General features: G+C 40.4%; 1 protein-coding gene across 6 annotated transcripts in view; it reads right to left on the bottom strand.

Moving 5' to 3' along the window:
- Positions 1–205: 205 nt before the first annotated feature.
- FBXL4 (F-box and leucine-rich repeat protein 4) overlaps positions 206–13,440 on the bottom strand; it is a 51,095-nt gene continuing 37,860 nt past the window's right edge. For all 6 annotated transcript variants that reach the window (XM_014964739.1, XM_014964738.1, XM_014964741.1 and 3 more), the window contains 3 exons: positions 8,655–8,726; positions 6,918–7,230; positions 206–917 (listed from right to left, as the gene is read on the bottom strand). In XM_014964739.1, the coding sequence (XP_014820225.1) occupies positions 754–917; positions 6,918–7,230; positions 8,655–8,726 (549 nt within the window). In that variant the 3' untranslated portion in view covers positions 206–753. The remainder of the gene's footprint in view (positions 918–6,917; positions 7,231–8,654; positions 8,727–13,440) is intronic.

Below are 13,440 nucleotides of genomic sequence, written 5' to 3'. Positions count from 1 at the left end.
TTTTGTTATTATTATTATTATTTTATTTAAATGACCCATTTTATCAGGTGACAGCAGTTCTGTAATGGTCCTGTGCTATAAAATACAAATGTAATACTTCTGCATGAAGTATAGAATATTTTTTTTTTCGCAAAAAAAATATTTGGGAAAAGTAAAAAAAAAAAAAAAAAAAAAAAAAAAAAAAGACGACAAAGTGTCTTTTCAATCCATTCTTATACAAGCGTAAACAGGTTTTCAAACAACTAATTATAGGCCAGATCATAACATCTTATGCTGCAGGCCAAACTAGAATGCTACAGTATCCGTGTATGTATATACAAATACATCTGTATACATTTATATATACACATACAAACACATATACATAAAAAAAGGAAGCACCCATCTTTTTCATACTGCTAAATATTGAGCTTCTGCTTTCACCTGGATATTAACATAGTTTATTGTGTGTAACACCCTATAAAGGGACATTTAAGAAGATATTTTTCATTTTCTTCTCATTAAAGCCGCACATATGGCTGGCATTTAAAAACATGCAGTGCCACCAACTAACACAGAGTAAATAAATTCTTAGGTACAATATCAACTCTTTAAGAAATGCATAATATATTTAAATCTATTTTACCCATTTGTGTAGATAATTAATACTTTCCACTATTTCATAGGGGACCTATATTCTTCTTAAAAAGAGTCAGCACAAATTCACAGGAAACAACTCCATCAAATGAATTCCACAGCAGCATATGTAGTGAGTCACTGGGTGAAACTCTTTTTTATGAACACATTAGGAAAGTTGGCATTCAGTTCTAGGACAACTCTATTATCAATTTGCGAGCAGAAGGACACGTCGAGTAAAGAAAGATCTTTACAAGACTCTAGCAATTTTCTTAAAGATGCAGGGCTCACCATCCTCGTTCCTGTTCAAAAACAAAAAAAGAAACAAAACAAATTGTAAAGTTATTGAGTAGCCTTTTTTTTTTTAAAGCTGCTAATAACATGTCATGAAAAAATACTACTTTAATGCAATTTTTATTTAGATTATTTCCATTAGATTTCAACTGAAAAACTTGGAGACAATGCAGAATTTTTGCCTTTAAGCAGCCTATTGTATTTTCCTAACCCAACCACTTAAGTAACTCCATTGTTTTCTACTATATGTATCTACACACCCCCTTATAGCTGATGGAAATCTAGCACAGTCAATGGTGCTTAGCACATGATTCAGTTGCCCCTCGGGCTTCCTTACACTGTGTAGGACATACACACAGAGCTGGCAGACAGGACATTGGACCCAGAGAAACAGACCCATGCCTTACTGGAACGGCTGGAAGCCAGGCAAGTTCCTTTGGGCAAAAGAAACAAGTCTGGATGTCTACAGTGGGCTAAAATCGCTCATCAAGCCCTCCTGATTCTAAAAAGAGTTTATACATCCCATGTGACTGCAGACACCTGCTGGTAAACACTTCAACTTACAGAGCTCCATCTTAAACTGAATTTCTCCCCCTAAAAGCCATCTAACCCAGGATCTTACCTATGGCCAGAGCCATTAATGCTTCCCCTGCCCCCCTCCCCAAAAAAACCAAGGGCATATTTTTAAAGTATCTTTTAAAACAATGGTCATTTAGCGATTTCTGAAGCTTCCTTTCATGAATGTTACTAGTTTTCTGAACTTTTTTATACCTATTGCCACTTCACATGAGTTCTACAGTTTAACTATATAATGTTAAAAAAAAAAATCAGCCTTAAACCCACTGTCTATTAATTTCAATAATTAAGGGGCAATGAATCACAAAGAAGCAGTGAGAGATCCTACCCAGTTCACTATTTCCACATTATCCATAACCTCTTCTGTTCGCTGAAGGCTCTCTGTTTTCCAGAGTCTTTTGTATCACAGATGAACCCTGTTGTCTTGTTTCTGCACTAATTTAGTGCTTTTGAAATTGGATGACCAGAACTACACAGTGCACGAGCACAAAGCCAGTAACTGCACAATGAGGTCTTATGGTGTTTTCTGCATTGCTTTCCTAAGAAATCCTAACCTGTTTGCTGAGCAATCAGCTGATTTTTTCCAGAAAACTGTCCACAGGATCTCTTTCCTACAAAACAGTAACTAATACAAAGCCATATGCTTACTTAACGTTGTTTTGCCTCATGTGATTACTTTGCACTTGATGGAACAGTTTTCCTCCTGCTTTATCATCTGTTTACTATCACAAGATCATTCTGCAATTTCTCAATGTTAAGTTCTCCAGTTTAAGATTTTTCTACCCTGAATATCCGTGCATCACCCTGTTGTACAGCATTATTCACCCCTTTGCCTGGATTACTTATCAACAGATCAATATAGACCCTTGATGACCACAGTATTGACGTAACTTCATTATGAAACGAGACGATATGTTCTTATCCTTTTTCTTGTCATTGAAACACTCATTACAGTCCAGGAGAAGACAGCTAAGTTACAAAAGCCAAGCAACCTTGGCTAAAACTTCTGAAAATCCAGTCTTCTATGGACTGGATCAGTGCTCACCTTCACCAAGAACTCCAAGGAACTCTAAAAGACTGGAGAGGGGTAACTATACTGTCCTCACAGGGATGCAGCTCTCCTTCAAAATATCATAATGGCCCTCATGCCCAGTGACTGACTGACTTCTTATGGTTGAAACTGGTTTACACAGAGCAAAAGACAATCGTACTGTTTTGTAGCTTCTAACCTGCACCTTTTATAGAAGATTGTGCCGTGTCTGTAACCCTGCAGTCCTCCAGCCCTGAGGCTGATTTAAGCGACAGATCACACACCAGAAATAAAATTTCCACAGCCTTGTGTTTTAGCTCATTTAGAACCGCTGCATAAATATCATTTAGTCCTAACGATTCATTACCGTTCAATATATTGATTTGTTCAAAAGCTTTCTGTATTGGCATTCCAATTTAAGGCAGCTTTGCAAGCTAATCTCCTGGAAAGAATGGCTCTAACAGGGCAGCCAACTTGATCCCCCTTGCCATGAACACTAATGGACAGACAACATTTCTCCTGCAATTACTTTCTCGTATCTGAGTGATCCTCTACCTCTGGTGTATCTCCCAACCTCAGTAACCCTCCTGTAAACCTCTTCTAACGTATCTGAAATACAGTTTTAGCATTTACCTTCAGCCAATAGTTCCTTAATATTTTATTCTGCCTTACTGTTACTTTGCTTCACTTTCTGGAGTTCATCTCCCCATTTTCCTTCTCTGAACAGGATTAATTTCCAGAAAAATGCCTCTGTTTTCAGTAGTTTCCTTTTTTATTCTTCATAAGCAAATGAGTGTCTAAGTGTGTGTGGTCTTCACTTCTCCTACTGTAGGCTCTTTGATTAGTTGCTCTGAGACATCATTTAACATCACCTGAAAACAGTCTTTGCTAACATGCCCCAAAATTTTACCTCATCTACGTAGAGGTAATCAAAGCTCATCAATATTATTGTTATTATTGTGATTTTTCATTCCTTATCATTACTCACCACAACCCTCCAGTGGTTGATGTAACAGTCCCTATGGCCACACACAGAAATTCTGTAATAGGCTTCAGCTGTTCACCTGACCATAATTTTACCAGAGCACCACTGTCCTACCAGCAGGACCTGCTCTACCATTCCAACTGAAGCTCTAGGAACAACCCATTATGCTACTCATCTGTTTTTTTCTAGACAACCTTAAAATTGCTACTGCATCAGCACCTTCATTTAAAACCAGTCTCATTTAGGCATCACAGTTTTTCTGCTTTAAGATCCAAATCTGCGTTTCCACCAAAATGCGAGATCTAGATGCTTAGACACAGATTTTTTTGTGTAGGATGTTCTTCATTCCTTCCTACCTGAACTTCAACAGTTTTTCTACCGTTTCATCTAAGACTAAGATTTTTAATGGATTTGTAACTAAATAGGCCATCCTAAATTGCATGCTTTACTGCACCTTTCTTCTTCCCTCCTCCGACTTAATTTTTACATTAGGAAATATCTTTTCCTAGAAGCTAAAAAGGCCAGCAATCTAGTTGGGGTTTGGTTATCCACGTCACAGGATAAGCAAGCAGCCTTACTATACAGTGTACAATTATTGATATATATTTCTTAAAAGCACATTCAAAAACATTTCAGAAGTGCAATACAGCACAATTCCCTTTGCCTTTGAAAGACTGACAATGCATTCCCCTACTTACCTATATAGTGCATTTTTCTAGAGTTTGAAGGCTTTTGGACCTTTGTTGCCTACTAGAACTTTTCCGACATGGACTAATTGGCTATTTTTCAGGATAAATACATAACTGGAATATTAAAATCTGCTATTTAATTTTGTTGTTCAGTTTATTCCCTGGAAAAATTTTCTGGTATTGCCTTTGTAAAACGCAATTCTGAGTAATGACTTCTTTTCTAGAAAAATTATGTTTATTAACTGTAAAATATTTCATCTATCATATATCCAAGTCTTTAAATTCAAGAGCTGTTGAGGAGACCTGTGTGTGATGGCTATAAAAATTGCCAGAACCCCAATTCCTAGGGCAAGGGATACTACTACGTACCAAATAATATTTAAGAGTAGAGACCCTGAAAATAACTAACATTATTTCCATAATTGTTCCCCTAGACCAGCCAGATTAGCCTTTTATTCTTTGCATTTTATTCAATCTATTGCACACAACTCAAATTCTAAATTTTAACGTGCTACACATTTTCATGTTTGAACTAACTACGTGTTGATGCTCTCAAGCTAAAGCTGAAAATGTTGACAGCTGGCAAGGGGGCAGTTAGGTTTTCTGTTGCTCAGGAAGGTGTGGGAGGTGTTGGTATGTAGATAGGAACACATGAATTTTGCGGTAACAAGGGTGTCTACTTTTCATTACTCTTTTTGTGCAGGACAGAGGCAGTCAGGACTTTTGGGGAGCGAGGTTAAGAGGATTTATTCTTCATCCTTGACAGCAACTGGTAGCCCAACGGCAACATAACTAAGCAGTTGATATGATGTACAAGAAAAGCTTTTGGCACTACCAATTCAGGCTGTCATCCGACTCGTCACATTGCTCAACACAGATCACAGTTTGAAGACTGGGTTTTAGCTACAGGTCTAGGGGTGTCCGCTTCACTTTTGACAGCACTGGATGACGTGCCCCATCGCTACAAAACTGCCAGATGATCACAGCTGGACCACTCTACTGCAGAGTGGAAACCCACCACCTCAGTCAGTGGAAAAGATGTGGGCAGAGAAGGCAACGATACTTGTAAGGAGGCAGCTCAGTATGTAATGGGTAAAAGCAAACTCAGAAACAAAACTTCAAGATGCATACCCTCACATACTCAGTGACACACACCATGCTTCCTCTCCCAAATTGTATTATAACGCAGCAGATATGGATCCAACTCATGATTCAGATTTTAAACAGAAATTTACTTTCTGAAGTGTGTTTTACACACTACAAACACAGCCACCCATCAAACAATGCTCTACGTGGACCAATAAGTTTATGAAGCCTTTGAAAATTGGCAATTTTCATTGTCTACAGTGTCCTTTGATTCTGTAACAAGGGAATTGCCAAATGATAATGGAGAGACAAAGTAAAGGACAGACGGGTAGCAAGCCGCAGGACTTATCACCTGAAAATAGCATCCAGGGTACATACAACATTCACTTCGTAACACTTACACGAATGACATGCAGTTCAACAAGGTTTCTTTCAGCGGCTTAGACTCCTCCAGTCCTGAAGCTATTGTGGAGATAAATAATCTATAACCGAAACAAGCTTTTCCTGACAAATTCATAAGTTCAAACAACCGCAGAGAGAAACCAGTATGGTATTGTCAACGCTGGTGACTGCAGTGCAAGGTAGAATCTTCTGATCCCTACTTAGCTAAGTGCCTGTATATAGCAAAAAAACCTCAAGCTTTTACACAGCTTTATTGAAGCAGAAGTAGTTCCTGTACAGCATGCACTGCTAACCTCGCAGCAATACTTGTACACCCTTCACAAAGCATGTACAAGCCAGGCATCTCTGCGCTTGGGAGACGACAAAGGATATAATGAGAGTACCTTTCCTTCATTCACATCATAGAGAAGACCCACTGTTCAAGGTTACTCTTGCAAAGCTGAGCACTGACCTCAGGCCTCTAACAGCTTCAGACCTGTTGTCACACTTCTTCAAAAGGACAAAAACATGTTAAGCATTTATATAACTGACAGTAACAGGATGGCCCTACATCAACCGCCAAAAGTTAGAGCACATCCAGAGATTTATGACTTTCATGGTACTCCCACGCTGTGAGAGACTAGCTCTTTAGTTCAGACAGCAGCAACTTCTGCACTTACATGGGAACGTCTGGCCACTCTACCTCCAGATGACCCGATGTGGTTCTACTTGACAGCTCTTTGTTTTAACCACAGACTGTAATGGTTTCCCATATTCGAAGGTGGGTAACTCCTTCCCATACCTTGTACTCGTTTACAGCAGAAGACAACCTTTTACCTCCCCTACTAAGTATTCCTCTGAAGGAAGAAAGCGAGCTCTGGAAGGTGGGTATTAAGGTTCTTGCTGATATCTTGCAGATATTTCTGGATAAAACTGGATATCCTCCCGAGAGCACCTATCTGAACCAAACACAGTCTCACTGGGAAAGGCTGACTACAAATCCACTTGACTCAGCTCATACTAAGCAGTCAAATTACACGGTTGGTGTAAATCCACTGGATTCTGAGTCAGAAACTCAGTAAGAAAGTCAGAAAGGCAGTAAGTAAAACCTCCCTCTGTTCTTTTTCAGATGCTAATGCATAATTTTAAGAAATATTTATTGAAAAATATGTCTAAAACAAAGTTCTGTCTTAAGGACTTTTTAGCTGCAAGGCTGTTGAGACGCAGTAAGAAGTACACCAATGGCCATACGTTTTCTTACCCAATATATCCAGCTGCCGTAAGTGCGTGCAGTTGGCAGCAAGCTCCTCAATGTCTGTGTCACACACAGACCTGTTGGCCGTAAGAAAGAGCTTTTGCAAGTTTGGGAGTTTACGGGCAAGGTTTGTGAAACAGCCCGTACTGCTCTGTAACGTCGGGCACCAGCCAAGATCAAGTTCTTCCAAAAGCTGGCAGCCCGAAGCCAGTTCTGCTATTCCGCTTTCAGTGATGTTTTTACATCGCCACAAATCCAGACTGCGAAGCTTTTTGCATTTTGCTCCCATCATGCTCGCTATGAGATCGTAGTCTTCAATCTGCAAGGAAAGCAAACACTTTGTCATGTAAACCATCTTTCCAGACACACAAAGGTGTTTCAAGATTTGCTCGTGAACACACCTACGGATCCGTTTTCAGCATTTGTCATTTCTGAAGAGCTCTGAGAAGTATCCACTGTAGAGCACAGTGAGGTCTACTTTTACAAAAGACAAAACCAAAATAAATTTCCTATCAATCTCTAGGGTTTTTAAATTCACTTAATTCTAAAGAGCGGTGAAAAGTTCATTTTCTTTGAAAACTCCTTGTTTTTATTGCACAGTTGTTTTCCCTTCAAAATGTGATTAAAACTGTTTTCATGGCCACAGGCACTGCCACCATAAGCACATGCAGATTTCCATTCTAGGAAATCCATGCTTATTTCCATTCTAGGTTGATCGGTCACTGCATCTTCTTATGGAAGCCTTATCAGTTACGTTGGGCAATCCAAGGGCAAACCAGGGTCCCACCATACAGGCAAAAGGAATGAAATCCACTATCAAAAAGCCGTAGGAAGACTATGATTGTTGGGAAAATGTAGTCATGCTGCCTTCCCCTTCTGTCCATGAGTCAAAGCAGGGAAGGCTGAGCAAATTCTGCTTAGTTGCTTACTTCTTGAACTACCAGGAATGTCAGCTAGGTCTCCCAGATGAGTTACCTGGCATGTCTACCTGGTCTAGTGGGAGGTGTCCCTGCCCATGGCAGGAGTGTTGGAACTAGATGATCTTTAAGGTGCCTTCCAATCTAAACCATTCTGTGATTCTATATGTACCACCAGGGCCAGCAGCAAGCCAGAATCCCTCTAGACACAGCTCTGGCACACACATGCAGTACTGCTCACAGGAGGGCCCTGCAGGAATTGCTGCTGTCCCTGTATTCTCTTTCTTTAAATCAATGAGGGTACCCAGCAAGACTATGACTCAAACAGCTTTGGTTGAAAATACTTCTCTCGTGGTTACTGCTGTAGGGTCAGACACAAGTGTTAATCATAGAATCACAGAATCATAGAATCGTCTAGGTTGGAAGAGACCCTTGGGATCATCGAGTCCAACCATCTACCCTACTCTACAAAGTCATCCCTTACACCATGTCTCTTAGCACTGCAAATAATCTTCTTGCAATGATGATTTGGTCTGAATAAAAATAAGTAAGTCTTGATTACTAGTTTTGGAACGAAAAAGTGATTATGCATATAAAGAACACCCCAAAATTCAGGAAGAGGCTGAAAAACTATGAGAAACCCTACAAGCTAAGTTTTAGGCCTACTAAACTAGCACGGAACCAAGCTGCATTCATCTTGGACCTTTCAAGAGAGGATAGCATAGTGCCAACCTAGCATTTCACACGCCTTTGTGAAACATAAGCCTAGGTCTAGCTCCAAAGCAAGCGTGCACACACACACCCCCCTGTGTGTGGAAGTACTCACCATGACGCAGCTGCCCAGGCTGAGGTGCTGCAGCTCCGAGCAGAAGTTCAGAATACTGAGCAGGGCTGTTTGCTGCCACCAGGGAACACATCAGAAGGAAATACAGAAAGTGAAACAAAGAGAAGAGGTCAATTAGACATTAAAGGCTGTCACTGCATTTCCTGAAATACAGCTCAAAACTCTGTTACCGACACCACAAATGCCACTTAATGAGTCCCTGGGCACTCTACACATTGATTGGGTTAAAGCGACGGTAATCGTTACAAACCTTTATGCAAGTCACTTTGGATGTGGTTCTTCTGCATTGCCCTGAAGATACCTACACACCCATGACCTATCCGCTCGTTTCCCACAGGGAAGCTGCTGAAGAAGTGTGGTGAGTTCAAACAAGAGGCAATGCCAGCCCGGAAACCCAGAGGGCTGGTGACACACCAGCAGAGGCTCTGACACCGGCTGATGGGCTGCAGCCTGATGGAACTGCCAATAGAGCCGCGCGCCATCAGGACCGAGCCGGCGACGTTAATGTCAGAGGAGCCTCCGTGCTGACAAGGATGCTGACAACCATCGAGCGCCTGTCACCGCTTGCATGCAGATCGAAACACATATAATGTGTATTTTACAGTCATGCTCCTGCCATTTAACATGGCCGTTCTTTTCAGAAAGTGATGCACATCGCTCAGCCTGAAATCGGACTGGAACATCAGGTGCATCTTACAAAATGTAAAGCACGCGGCTGTTCTGTTCCACAATAAGGGAAACTTCATGGGTTTTTGTGTTTCTAAGACACAGAAAAGACTCATCTGCACTGCCTGTAGCCATATTTTGTTTTGTAGTTGGAAATACACACAGAGTGCAAAGAAGAATGCAGTCTGGGATTCCCCTCACAAATAGCTGTGCATCATATTTAAAACATTCCCCAATTCATTAGGGCTTTGTAATCTGTATGTGCTTGAACAAGGAATAAGTTTCACAACGTATTAATAACAGGAGTCTGTGGACATCTACAGGATATACAACAGTTTCTAATGAAAAAAACCCAAGCAATATAGAAGGGACAAAATAATCTACAACTAGTAAGTGGAACTCCTACAAGAACACTAGTCAATAATATCTCTACATAGGAGTAGTATAATTTATATGTATATACATTTAAATTATTTTACTTATTTTCAGAAAGTTTAGGGTAAAATGCATTCTTTAGCCTCCTCAGTTTTTTATATTCTAATGAAACTTGGCATGAAGATGATGTTTTGTCCTACCACCATGAAGAAAGATCTGGTCCCTTGCACTGAAAGGCTGGCAGACACAGAACAGGGGAACAGGGGCACAGTGTGGGGTACTCACAAAGATAATTTCAGACATCTAATTTAGATGTCTCCAAGGAGCAATTAGACACATATGGAGGCTCAGCTTCCAACTTGGTCTTCTAAAATTTAATTTCCCAAAGGTAGCCCAAAAGTAGATGCTGCAAGTAAGCCTTCCTCACATACATAACAGAATGATTACAGAATGGTTTGGGTTGGAAGGGACCTTAAAGATCATCTAATTCCAATGCCATGCCATGTGCAGGGACACCTCCACTAAACCAGGTTGCTCAAAGCCCCATCCAGCCTGGTCTTGAACACCTCCAGGGACTGAGCATCCAAAATTTTCCTGGGCAACCTGTCCCAGTGTCTCACCACCCTCAGAGTACAGAATTTCTTCCCACTATCTAATCTTAATCTACTCTCTTATTGTTGAAAACTGTTATCCCCTTGTGAAGGCATCGCAGGGAAAACCTTGAACTTGAACTCTACCATTTCAGGGTCACTCAGCGAAGGCTGCTCTTCACATTCCCCACCAGCCCCTCCTTGTTGGTGACAACAAGATGCAGCACAGCACATATCTTCACAGAGGTCCTAAAAAGCCACTGACCACTTGCTTGCTTTACTTTCATTCATGTTTGTAAAGAAAAAGGTAGCTAGGAAATGAAACACAAGGGCATTAAAAAGTCACTATTAGAGATGTAACACTTAAGAACACTTTAAAGCTAATAAGCGCGTAAATATCCAATATATTTTAAGTAATGTACCTAAAAAGCATATGCTTCATTTGGATCATTAAACCTGAGCAAACGAGTAACTCCAACAGAATGAGATATAGTCTTTACTATTTAACTCGGTGAAAGCCATGAGCTTTAGAAATTACTCAGGTGCACAAATTAAAAGCGAAATCCCCAAACCTCTCTCTACAAACCTTAAATATCAGAGCTAAATAACTCAGTCTCTGACTGCACACACAGTTCTAAACAGGGCTTCTGCAGGCATTCAGGTGACTCCACAGGAAAGCCAAATACCTTGACGCATTCGCCCATGGTTTTCAGTAATGGTTTCACACTGGAATTTAAACACTGGCCTGAAGGGGTGGGAAGCAGTAATATCTTTCCTTAACTGACACAAACAGTGCAAAAGTGAACAGTCACTCTGGCCAGCTTGCAGGATGTAAGATAATTCCACAGTTCCTCTTCTTCAGAGAGGGGTGAGATAGGTAGGAAGACTAACATCCACAGTTATCTTGGTGAGATAAATGAGCTACTTTTGTTACCTTGAACAGGATTTTGATGCATCTCTCAGAATACCTTTTTTAGCTCCCCTCTAATTTAAGACAGTCCTTCCTGTATTGATGCGCACCGAGTCCACATTTTCAGAGGTCCTCCCACAACCTATGAAACTTGAAGCATTATTTTAAACAATTTTTTAAAAAATCCAAACAATTTAAAAAAAGCGCTAGGAATATGGGTGATAGAAGAGAGCTTGGTAGAACACCATGTCATACCATCACAAATCATGCAAGTCAAGCCCAAGAGTAAACAACTACTTACTCAACATTAATTATAGCAGCTATATTAATTCATCTTCTGGTGCACATACATGCCCACACACAACAAATCAGACTCCTTTCAGAAGCAGTGTCTGTTCTTGTGTAACTGAGGTGGGGTTTGCGTATGTCAAGAAGGAAGAAAAAACCCTTTGTGCATGCCCGGTTGTGCCTCAGTCAACTGAGAACCCAGGTGGCAAAGGACATGAAAATAGCAGGAGAGAATGGCAGCTCACAGAATCCATATGCACTCCATATAGAAGGACTATCATTGTAATAACCTGTCTGTTCCAAGCCATCTGTCTGTACAATTCATCTCTCTGACTCGCAATACAAAATGAGTGATAGCACTCCTATTTAAGCACAGGAGAAGAGCAAGGCAATCACCCGACCCTGGAGCCGTAACACAGGCCAAACCTCAGATGTTAGAGTGCTTTGCAAGAGGATCTAAGAGGCCACCTAAACTCTGGATCAGCAAGCTTGCACCTGGAGAGAGTCTAATTTCACATTCTCAGCCAAGGAGAGAATCAAATCAGAGACTGTCCATGTAATACTATTCTCAAGGCTAGTACTCAAGACATGGATAGATTGGAGATTTTTTTGAGCCTTCCCTGTTTCACAGGTAAGGTTTGGCTCCGTACCCGCTCCTCTTTATACAGATTGAGAAAGAGTGGATGACTAAAAAAAGCCAAAGCAAACAACAAAAGAAATACTTAACAATTACTTCTTTGTGGAATAATGTACGGCACAGCTTCAGTGGTCTATATTTCTCCTGCCATCCAAGTCAAAACAAAAACTACTGAAATAATAAATTTTTATAAGATGGCTCAGACAAGAGTCCAAAGGGACCAAATGATGTGGTCTACCCTATCACTCCATTCCCAGGAAAACTGCTTTCAGGCAAGGAAAACATACAGGTGAGACCATACAGGAATTGCTTTAAGAGAGAAAACTGACATCAAACTGATTAGAAGGATATGACATTGCTGCTAAACGCAACTTTACAGAGCAGATTACAGAAATATTTTAAGGCATGGTTGTTAGTCCTAAATCTCAGAAAAGGGAACCAAGGTGCCTGAAGAGTCTCTGAAGACTTTATGAACAGGTCAGACAAACTTCTGTCAGAAAGGGCATCAATGGACTTGATCCTGACTTGGACAACAGAAGACATGGGATTACTGCTTGAAATCCTAACTTACTCCACATGAGAGAGCTGAGAGGTCTGCCCAAACACAAAGTCCTCAACTACACAATACAGGCCAGCCTGGAAGACATTTATGTGTTGTGCATAGTTCAACTCTTGGACTAACTGTATCCTACCTGTCTTTGTAAAGACCTTAGACATTACACTTAAGTTTTCACTTAGATGTTGCAAGAGTACTGCTGGTTTGGACAAGTGGAGAAACCAAATACTGGTGCCAGAGTAATATACTTGGCAAGACTGAATCTTGCTTGGCTTTTTTCAGGTCTTTTTGCATTCATGATCCAGCAGGAAGTGCCAGTCACTTCTGATGTATGACGAGGAAAGCATCCAAACAGATAGCCCGAGCTCAGTATCTGTTCAAACACAAAACCCTTCTGTCTGTGGCAGATGTGGCTCACCTGTAAAAGATGCACTTTGAATATTTGACCATTTACTCATCGCAGTTTCATCGTCAAGTAGTCCAAGATTTAAAAAAAAATAATACAAAAGGTTTTTAAAAATACATGATAAAAATACAAATGATGCAGTGTAATACGGTTGTCACATAATGGGTGCACTATAATAAAAAGCATGAAAATAAGTGCACCACAGTGTGCCTCTGGAAGATTAAAGAAAAAGCTTCAGAAAAAACTCCAAACCCTTAGGGTTGGGATAGGGAAGAAACTGTCTGCACCTTTTTATAAACTTTCTTTTTATAGAGAAATCTTAAAAACAGCTTTTAAAATT

This window comes from Calidris pugnax, unplaced genomic scaffold (genome assembly GCF_001431845.1).
Source record: "Calidris pugnax isolate Ruff unplaced genomic scaffold, ASM143184v1 scaffold219, whole genome shotgun sequence".
Lineage (NCBI taxonomy): Eukaryota > Metazoa > Chordata > Aves > Charadriiformes > Scolopacidae > Calidris > Calidris pugnax.
The sequence above is the reverse complement of the archived record's forward strand: the minus strand, read 5'-3'. Positions and strand labels throughout refer to the sequence as shown.